At 58.7% G+C, this 10,355-nt stretch overlaps 1 protein-coding gene across 1 annotated transcript; it reads right to left on the bottom strand.

The window, feature by feature from the left end:
- Positions 1–3,048: 3,048 nt before the first annotated feature.
- LOC121357715 (vegetative cell wall protein gp1-like) lies at positions 3,049–4,987 on the bottom strand. The gene is made up of 3 exons (XM_041475253.1): positions 4,440–4,987; positions 3,219–3,512; positions 3,049–3,080 (listed from the first exon to the last, which is right to left on the bottom strand). The coding sequence occupies exons 1-3, from the start codon at positions 4,564–4,566 to the stop codon at positions 3,049–3,051; spliced, it is 453 nt and encodes a 150-aa protein (XP_041331187.1). The 5' UTR covers positions 4,567–4,987.
- Positions 4,988–10,355: the final 5,368 nt, after the last annotated feature.

The raw sequence follows: 10,355 nt of genomic DNA, 5'->3' as shown, positions 1-10,355 counted from the left end.
GTTCCCAGGTGCCAAAGGCTGGACTCCAGGAGCTGCACAAAGTGAGCACAGCTCCTATGGATCCTTTATGCACAGCTCACTTCAAACCATCAACAATCTGACATGCCAAATACCAATAAAGAGGTATTAAAAAAATAAGATCTCAGGGATATGCTGCCTGGAAGTTACTTATCCTAACATTTTAAACATTCAAAATAAAGACAATCTGCTGGGAGCAGGAGTGGCAGCAGGGAGAGCACTAAAATGAGGAGCAGCACCAGTGCCAAAGGGGCAGCTGCACCCACCCACTGACCCAGCCACGAGCACCTTAGAGCATAACTGAGAAGTCACCACAGCTCTCAAAACCAAGTATCATAAAAATTATTTTTGCACTGGAAAATCACTGAAGAAGAGTTAAAATTTAAAATAGTTTGTGATGGACTAAGCCTTCCAAGATTTATTCCTTTTGTACCTGCAAACAGCAGGGCAGGGCTGGAGGCCCAGGCCCTGCCCTCCCCAGGGAGGTTACCATGACTCTGGGATTTCTTGCAGAAATGCCATCTGGAATATTTATAGTGCCTGAGAAGGGGCAATGAAATCACTCATGCTGGCACCTCAGCACATCCAGAAGCTTAACTGCTGCTTTAGCAGGAAATATTAGATTGAAGTGACTCAAAGTCAAAGTGAGAGTATGTCGAATTACAGGGACAGTAAGTTATCTCCCAGCAGCCATCATGGAGCAGGATCAGCCAACGTGCAAAGATGAAATGTGAAGTGAGAGAAGTTACTGACATGAAGCACAAATGCTCTGTTAGGGTGTCTTCCCTTACACAGGCAAACAGGCCTTTGGTGTTAGAGAATTAAAACCTTTTCCTCATGCATCCTCCTTAGACAGAGGCCAGTTTCAATATTCCTTGAGATGCTTATTTTCATTACAAACTAAAGACTGAGCCTTCCAGTGCTTGAAGTGAACCTACAGAAGAGCTCAGAGGGACTTTGGACAAGGGATGGAGGCACGGGACCCAGGGAATGGATCCCACTGCCAGAGGACAGGGATGGATGGGATTTTGGGAATTGGGAATTGTTCCCTGGCAGGGTGGGGAGAGGCTGGGATGGAATTCCCAGAGAGGCTGGGGCTGCCCCTGGATCCCTGGCAGTGGACACTGGGCTTGGAACAGCCTGGGACAGTGGAAAGTGTCCCTGCCCCTGGAAGGGGGTGCCACTGGATGGGCTCTGAGGTCCCTTCCCCCCCAAGCCATTCCAGGATTCCACGAACCAGTCCCTGCCTACAGTCCCCACCAAACAACCCAGTACATTTTACGTGTGTCCCAGGCTGAGCTCAGAGCAAACAGCAAAGCCAGGGCAGGGATCAGAGCTGCTGGGGTTATTCAAACACAGGAGAGCCTCAGCCAAGGATCCAGTCACCTCCCGTCACCCACTGTGTACACAGGGCTTTGGAAACCACATTTCCTTGTTGCTACAGGTCGAAGACTCCACGGGAGGCTTTCCCCAAAACTCTGCTCTTCCAGCTGCAAAACCAAGCAGGGCTGAAGGGCTGCAGCTCTTTCCCACAGCAGGGACCCCCAAGGAAAGCCCCTTTCCAGGCTCCTGGATTGCCACTGCTGCTGCAGGGCCAACCTGGGCAAGTGTGAGAGCTGCTGTCACCAGGGGGAATGTGAAATGCCATTTTCAGCCAGATTGCTGCACTGCTTGGGAATAATGCAGAGAGAAGTGAGTGGACCTGGGTAACTCAGGTGTTTGGATTCTTCCTTCAGGGATGGGCTGTTTTTCCCAAGGTGCTCATGGAGAGTCTCCCTTTCAACTGACATTGTCTGCACAGGACACTTCCCTCCAGGTTTCCACATCAACTCACAGAAGGACTATGGAAACAACACATCTAAGGCAACTTTAGGCAGTTAAACACCACACAGAAAATCAATTTGTACCCCAACACCTGCCAAATTCCACTGTGAAGACACAAACCTGATATAACCAAAGGTGTACACAGCTACCATCATCAGACATTCAGTTCAGAATTCACAAATAAAACACCTCTGCCTTCCAGTTTAGGCACTCCAGAAACAAACAGCCACTGGTCCCACTGGTGGGAAACACTTCCAAAATCTGCACGTGCATGCTTCCTACTCAACTTGGTGATACTCCTCTTGAAGGTCCCAAAACTGCACAATTAGACCAGCAACTAATACTAATTACTAAATTACTAATTATTAAAAGCACGAGTTGCTGGAGCAGGAGCCACTGTGTGTCAGTTGACTTTTTAACTATGACGTTGACTATTTTTAACTTTGAGAATTGAAATAAACCTTCCCAACGAACTCCAAAGGCAAGGAATGTCATGTGATCCCAGCAAGGATCTGCCAAGCAGTGCCAAAATACACCCCGGCCACAGCAGCAAACCCATGTGGCCTCCCAGAGCCAGGGTATGCCATGGGAAGGGACAACATTAACTGTCACACAGTGCCCCAAAAATCCAGCAAAATGTCAAGTTGAGGCCCTTGAGAGGTTTTAGGAAATAATTTTCTTGACACTTAGTTGTCACAAAGGTATTTTTTTTTCACTTTAAGTTTCCCAAGCCTTGCTTAAGAGAGTGTTTTTGCATGTTATAGTCTGAGGTGCAATTTTTGGGTGATGTTTCAACACAGATGAGGAAGTGCACGGGGGTGAACTTACACCCAGAACTAAGATCTACACTGACACTCCATGTTCCCTCAGCTGCATTTCCAGTGATTTAAGGGATTTATAGCAAACACAAAAGTCAGATCCAGTTCAAACCCCTCAAAATATTTTTCTTTTTTATCCAGATGTGAGTATCTGCATGTGTTACAGAAGTGGGTGCTGCAAGAAAGCTGAGACAGGAATTACCCTTAATTTCCAGAGCCTGTCACCAAGAAGGTGAGAAGCTGCTGACCTGAACTCTTCATCTGCAAAACAAGATGTTCAGGAGAGGGCAAACGAAGAAGCCCTGGGATGGAAGGATTTTGGGTACCAGGCCTGTCCCGTGGCACAGACTGCCCGGAAAAGGCAAAGACACATCCCTCTTTCATGATGTCACAGCAGCTCTACCTTGGTCAGGAGGTGCTCTGCGAGGAAGGGCTGGAGTCAGCTTTGCCGAGGGGGGAAGGACAGCTTTGTTGGGCGAGAAAACAGACCCCACCCACGAGCGCGATGGTTTCTGAGCCACATCCATAGCGGTGCAAACACGGGCAGGGGGATCCCACCGCGCTGCCGCCCGCGGCCACAGGGATTAACGCTGATGGAAGGGGCCAGGTGGGCTCCGGCGGCTGGCACAGGGCGTGGGGGACGAGCTGCCAGCGCAGCCCCCGCGGGGGGGGACAGCGAGGGTCGCTCAGGGTCACCCAGCGCGGAGGGAGGAACCAAAGCCACCCTGCCCTGCAGCGGGGGCGAGGCGGCGTCGGGCGGCACCGGGGCGGCTCTGCCGGGGCTCCGCGTCCAGGGCCGGGGGACAGCACGGGGACACAGCAACGGGGCTGGGGGGGTGACACAGGAAGGTCCTGGAGGGACACAGGGTGGTCCAGGTGGGGGATACAGGGGTGGGGCTCGGGGGTGACACAGTCCGTCCCTAGGGGTGACACAAGCATGGGGCTGGGGGTCCCTGGGGAGGGGGGGTCACAGGGGATTCCTGATGGGTGACACAGACTGTCCCTAGGGGTGACACAGTCCGTCCCTAGGCAGGGAGAGCTCAGAGCCCCTGGCAGGGCCTGGAGGGGCTCCAGGAGAGCTGCAGAGGGACTGGGGACAAGGCCTGCAGGGACAGGAGCCAGGGAATGGCTCCCACTGCCAGAGGGCAGGGCTGGATGGGATTTTTGGACGCAATTCTCGGCCATTGCCCCGCTCAGGTGCGGTCACGCCCCGCGGGCCCGCAGAGCCCCCGCGTGATGACGTCACCAGCGGCCGCGCGAACCCGGGGGCTGTCGGCCCCGCCCTTGCGCCGGCCAAAGCCCCGCCCCCTCGCTGCGCTCTCCGCGATCCCATTGGCTGCGCTCGCCTCCTCCCCCAGAGGTTGGAGTGACGTCAGCGGGGGGGGCAGAGCGCGCTGCGGGCGGGGCAGGAGGCTCCCCCTGGTGGCGCGGGCGTGAGGGGGCAGAGAGCCCTGAGGGGAAAGCGCAGAGTGCCGCCATGGTGCAAATGTTTGGGTGGGAAAGGACAGCAAAACCCATCGTATTGCAGCCCCTGCCATGGCAGGGACGCTATCCCAGGGTGCTACCTGGGAGGGGGGGGTCACAGGGGATTGCTGATGGGTGACACAGGGGGTCCCTGGGGAGATGGAGATAATACAGAGGATCCCTGGGGGGTGACACAATAACGGGGCTGGGGTGAACACTGGGGGTCCCCGGGGGGTGACACAAGGACGGAGCTGGGGAATACGGCGATAGGAACCGAGGGGTCCGCAGCCCCCCCTTGAGCGGAAAAGCACTGACCAATGGTGGAGATGAAGGTGGTGTTGAAGGCATCGTCGGAGAAGCGGAAGAGGACGCAGGTCTTGCCGACCCCCGAGTCCCCGATCAGCAGCAGCTTGAAGAGCAGGTCGTAGGTTTTCTTCGCCATGGGGGAGGGCGCGGCGGCCGCCGCCGCCCCTCCTCGCCGCCTCCTTCACCGGGCCCGGCCGCTCCCGAGGGCGGCGGCGACGGCGGAGGACGAGGAGGAGGAGGAGGAAGAGGACGAGAGCGAGGAGGAGGAGGGGGCCCACAAAATGGCTTCCTGTGGCGGGGCGGCCTCGCGCGCTCCCCGCGCCCGCGGCTCCTCACGGGGAGGCGGCGGCGCCCGCCCTCATAACCCCGCGGGTCCGCCCGGCTCCGCTCGGCTCGATGGGCCCCGGTTCTCGCCGGCCCTTCCCGGTTCTCCCCCGGGGCTCGCGGCGGCTCCTCAGAGGCGCTGCCGAGGCTGCGCGCGCCGCCTCCCCCGCCTCACGCACCGCGCAGGCCCGGCGGGGGCGCGCGCGCACGCCGCTGTGACGTCACCGTGGCGGCAGGGGGGGGGGGGCGGGGCGGCGGGTTGGGGGGGGGGGGGGGGGGGGGCGGTGCGGCGGTTGCGGGTGACGTCACCGCGCGGCCCCGGAGTTCGTTTGTTTTGTGCGGTTTTTGCCGGGATTCGCCGACCGGGGATCTGGGAGCGAGCTCCGGGAGCGAGGATCTCGTGGGGTTTAACGGGACCAGGTGCTGGTGGTTGCTGCACTTGGGTCGGGACAAACCCTCGGATCCATCCGGACTGGGCATGAGCACAGGGAGAGCAGCTCGGGGGTGTTGGTGGTGAGAGGCTGGACATGCCCTGGCCCTGAAACCCCTCGCATGCTGGGCTGATTCTCCAGCAGGAAAGGGGGATTCTGCTCCTCTGCCCCTGTGCTCAGCTGAGAGCCCACCCGCAGAGCTGCCCCAGCCCTGGGGATTCCAACAGCCCAAGGACCTGGGGCTGCTGAGAGGGCCCAGAGGAGGCCTGGAGCTGCTCCAGGGCTGGAGCCAGGCTGGCAGAGCTGGGGGGGCTCACCTGGAGAGGAGAAGGATGCAGGGAGAGCTCAGAGCCCCTGGCAGGGCCTGGAGGGGCTCCAGGAGAGCTGCAGAGGGACTGGGGACAAGGCCTGCAGGGACAGGAGCCAGGGAATGGCTCCCAGTGCCAGAGGGCAGGGCTGGATGGGATTTTTGGACGCAATTCTCGGCCATTGCCCCGCTCAGGTGCGGTCACGCCCCGCGGGCCCGCAGAGCCCCCGCGTGATGACGTCACCAGGGGCCGCGCGAACCCGGGGGCTGCCGGCCCCGCCCTTGCGCCGGCGAAAGCCCCGCCCCCTCGCTGCGCTCTCCGCGATCCCATTGGCTGCGCTCGCCTCCTCCCCCAGAGGTTGGAGTGACGTCAGCGGGGGGGGGCAGAGCGCGCTGCGGGCGGGGCAGGAGGCTCCCCCTGGTGGCGCGGGCGTGAGGGGGCAGAGAGCCCTGAGGGGAAAGCGCAGAGTGCCGCCATGGTGCAAATGTTTGGGTGGGAAAGGACAGCAAAACCCATCGTATTGCAGCCCCTGCCATGGCAGGGACGCTATCCCAGGGTGCTACAAGCCCCAGTGCCCAACCTGGCCTTGGGCACTGCCAGGGATCCAGGGGCAGCCCCAGCTGTGCCAGGGCCTGCCCACCCTGCCAGGGAACAATTCCCAATTCCCAATCTCCCATCCAGCCCTGCCCTCTGGCAGTGGGAGCCATTCCCTGGCTCCTGTCCCTGCAGGCCTTGTCCCCAGTCCCTCTGCAGCTCTCCTGGAGCCCCTCCAGGCCCTGCCAGGGGCTCTGAGCTCTCCCTGCATCCTTCTCCTCTCCAGGTGAGCCCCCCCAGCTCTGCCAGCCTGGCTCCAGCCCTGGAGCAGCTCTGGGGTCTCCTCTGGGCTCTCTCAGCAGCTCCAGGTCCTTGTGCTGTTGGAATCCCCAGGGCTGGGGCAGCTCTGCAGGTGGGCTCTCACCTGAGCACAGGGACAGAGGAGCAGAATCCCCCCTTTCCTGCTGCCCACTCTGGGGGTTTCAGGGCCAGGACTGGGGGATTTCCAGGTGGCAAGGTGGACATGGGGAATTCCCTCACAGCTCCTGCTCCTCCCACACAGGGAACAAACTTTCTCGCAAGAGCCAGGCTGTGGTACCAGCACTGAAGGCACTGGAAACGCTGCAGATGCCCTGTCACAGGTTTTGCACAGACCCACTTCTCCTCTCACGTTGAATCCTGAGCTGTCCAATGGTGTGATCCAGCACACTGCCAACTGCAATTTGCTGTCATAATTACATATTCTGCTGTCTGTAATTTCCCATTGTTTGCAGGATAAGTTATCTTAACTTATTTGGGGGCAGAGGGGCTCGAAGGCTGGAGAAGGCCCTGGGGGTGCTGTGCCAGCAGCTGGACACCAGCCCAGGTGTGCCCAGGTGTGCCAGAGGCCACTGGCTCCTGGGCGGCTCTGCACAACTCCCTGACAGGAGGGGACAGCCAGGGGGGGTCGGGCTCTGCTCCCAGGGAACAGGGACAGGACAAGGGGAAATGGCCTCAGGCTGGGCCAGGGCAGGCTCAGGGTGGACACCAGGAGGAATTTCCCCATGGAAAGGGTGCTCAGGCCTTGGCAGGGGCTGCCCAGGGAGGTTTGGAGTGCCCATCCCTGCAGGTGTCACCTGGATGTGGCACTGAGTGCCCTGGGCTGGGGACACGGTGGGGATTGGGGACAGCTTGGATTCCATGCTCTGAGAGCTCTTTTCCAGCCTCAGGGATTCTGTGAAAAGGTTCCCTACAGGTCATGTCCCTCCCAGGCCCAGCTCTGACACAGGGCCGGCTGTGTTTGTTGTGTTGGTTTCCCACCCTGCTGGGCGAGCAGGCAGCTGTCCCCGCTGGCAGTGGGGCCCTGGCCTCTGTCCCTGTCCCCTGAGCCCCGGCAGCGGCTGCGCTGCGGCGCTGACACAGCACACGCAGGAGCCACAGCACGGGGTTATTTTTAGCTCTTTGCTCGAGCAGTGTAAGGGCGCCGCACAAACACTTCCTCTGTGACTGAGCAGAGGGAAGGGGAGAGCTCCAGTGCCCGTGGGGAGCTCTGTGGCACAGGCACTGCCACTGAGCCAGGCTGGGAACCACGCTCCAGGGGGCTCCAGGCACTCCTGGGAGGTTTGTCAGCTCTGGAGGTTCACACTCTGTTTGCAAGAACCTTTTGTCCTAGACAGCTTGCTCATGAACTTCATCACTTCAAGGAAGGTTATCTTTGGGATCCCGGAGAGGACATGGTGCCACACAGAATCTCAGAATCCCTGAGGCTGGAAAAGCCCTCCCAGACCTTCCAATCCAAGCTGTGCCCAATGCCCACCTTGTCACCAGCACAGAGCACTCAGTGCCACATCCAGGCCTTCCCTGGACACCTCCAGGGATGAGCACTCCAAACTTCCCAGTGCAGCTCCTTCCAATGCCTGACCCCCCTTTCCAAAAAGAATTTCCTCCTCAGAATCTCACATATCCCTCTGCAAGCAAGACAAAGTGTTTTCTGTCTGCTGTGTAAGTCTGGCCCTTGTGTCAAATTGTTAAATGTTATCCCATGAGGAAAGCCATCCCTCAGGAGATGCTTGGCCAAGGACAAAGACACCTTTGGTCTTGGTGGCTCAGTCAGGGAACCATCTCTGCAGGACTGGGAGATTTGGAGGTGTCCAGGCAGAGGTGGAACAGCTCCCACAGCTCTCTCCCCTATATCCTTCCCAGGATCTTCTGTCCTGATCCCCAGAGGACACTGATCTGTGATGAGGAAAAATTACCAAATTAGGACTAATGAGGTGTAAAGGGAGAGCCAGCAGGACCTGGCAGCCTCTTCCTGGGTTTTGCAGGGGCAGCTGAGCAGCAGGAATTGCAACACCACTGCTGGAGAGCTGTGAATCACCAGCCAGTTGTGCAAGAGGAGCAGAGCAGAGCTGGGCTTGCTGGTTACTCACTCACAGCCTCACAGAGCAGGGCCCAGCCCATGGTGCTGTGGGGATGGAAGGGCCTTTGTCATCCCAGAGCCACTGGGAACAAGCTGCTCTGTGTTCTCCAGCTCCTCCCCCAGCCAAGGCAGGGCTGGGGGCTCTGCTGCCAGGCATGGGCACAGGCCAGGCCATCCGAGGAGGTTCTGGGACCACCATTCCTTGAAGGATGAGCTCCCACGGGGCACAGACCCTCCCAGCCCCAGGACACCTCCAGCTCCCCCATACTTCAGGAGTGTCTGCAACCCAAACTTGTGTAAGGACAAGAGCCCCAAGGGAGCTGTTAAACAGCCCCAGATGCTCAGGGCAGAGTCTGAGGAACAGAAAAGTTTGAATTTGCTCCACCTGCTGCCATACAATGTTGTCCTCTTAGCAGGGGTGTCCACAGCTTGTTCTGTGCTCCAAGCACCCCAGACACCAGAGCAGGAGCTCTGAACTCCAGACACCCCTCTGGCTTTTTGTTTTTTATTGATGTCATCACCAGGGCAGGAGAACTCAAATAAATACAAAGAATCACAAAATCCTTCAGGTTGGAAAAGACCTCCAGGATCATTGGGGCCCAGCTGTGCCCAGTCCTCACCTTGTCACCAGCCCAGGGCACTCAGTGCCACATCCAGGTGACACCTGCAGGGATGGGCACTCCAAAGCTCCCTGGGCAGCCCTGAGCACCCTTTCCATGGGGAAATTCCTCCTGGTGTCCACCCTGAGCCTGCCCTGGCCCAGCCTGAGGCCATTTCCCCATGTCCTGTCCCTGTTCCCTGGGAGCAGAGCCCGACCCCCCCTGGCTGTCCCCTCCTGTCAGGGAGTTGTGCAGAGCCACAAGGTCTCCCCTGAGCCTTCTTTTCTCCAGGCTGAGCCCCTTCCCAGCTCTGATGAATTTTTTGAGATGCCCCAGGAAATCTCAATGTAAGAAATAACCTTTGTCAGGATGTTGAATTCCTCAGCAGAAGAAATGACAGCGCAGCAAGAAGGATCCCCCGCACAGATTTTCTCTTTTGCAAATATGATGCTGGGTCTCACCAGGCCTCCAGCCACCCTCCTGCCTCCTGCTGACCCACACAGCCACGCCAAGTGCCTCCTGCCAAGGCTGTTTGGGCAGTGGCAGGCCAGGCTGGTGTTTGGAGCAGCTCCTAGCACTGCTGCCAGCAGGGTCAGCCTCTCACCACCTTGGATTTCACCTCCTTCCCTCACCCCTCTGTGGACAGAGAGTATGTGAGGGGAACAAGAAAGGCAGCTTCCTGTTCCTGAAACAGGGACTTCCCCTGGTTTCTGTTCCATCCAGCCCGCTGGGAGGAGAAGGACTCAGTCAGCACTTCCAGGTGACAGGGAGGACACAAAGGGCACACAGAGCCCAGTGCCTTTGGCAGCAGCTCTGTGGGCCGGGCACGTCTCTGATTTCTGCACAGTCACCTCAGCTTGGCCAGCATGGGGCACTCAGCTGGGCTCTGCCAGCTCTCCTGGATCATCCAGGAGCTCCCTGCCCAGGGCACATCGGCCGTGCACCCCCAGGGGCTCCTTCCCAGCTGCAATGCCTGAGGATCTCAGTCTTCCCGTGCCTCTGCCCCTCCAGGACAGCCTTCCCCCTCCAGAGCTTCAGCCCTGGTGTCTGCAGCCAAAAATCCCTGCCCTGTGGCATCACTTGCTTGTGCTGGGCCCTGGTTCCCCCAGTGGGGGAAGAAGCCCAGCATTGCTGTCAGTGCTTTGCAGAGCCAGTCACAGCCTTGTTTCCTGCAGTTGGGAACCAGGGAGTGAAGCAGGGATGGAACAAGGGGCTGAGGAGTGGTGGTGGATGGATGGATGGATGGATGGATGGATGGATCTCCACTGCTGCTGAATGAGGCTTTGACCTCCAGCAAGGGCAGCTCTGCTCCCCTCAGTACCCAGACACAC

The sequence above is a fragment of the Pyrgilauda ruficollis genome, unplaced genomic scaffold, assembly GCF_017590135.1.
Source record: "Pyrgilauda ruficollis isolate IOZ18807 unplaced genomic scaffold, ASM1759013v1 scaffold344, whole genome shotgun sequence".
In the NCBI taxonomy this organism is placed as follows: Eukaryota; Metazoa; Chordata; class Aves; order Passeriformes; family Passeridae; genus Pyrgilauda; species Pyrgilauda ruficollis.
The sequence above is the reverse complement of the archived record's forward strand: the minus strand, read 5'-3'. Positions and strand labels throughout refer to the sequence as shown.

Excerpts from the sequence above, each read along its gene's own strand:
- LOC121357715 (XM_041475253.1), bottom strand. The coding sequence starts at position 4,566 with ATGGCGAAGAAAACCTACGACCTGCTCTTCAAGCTGCTGCTGATCGGG. Across the intron at positions 3,513-4,439 it reads CACCTTCATCTCCACCATTG|GACCTTCCTGTGTCACCCCC; the intron begins GTCAGTGCTTTT and ends GTGTCCCTCCAG. Across the intron at positions 3,081-3,218 it reads TGGCCGCGGGCGGCAGCGCG|AGCACCTCCTGACCAAGGTA; the intron begins GTGGGATCCCCC and ends CCTTCCTCGCAG.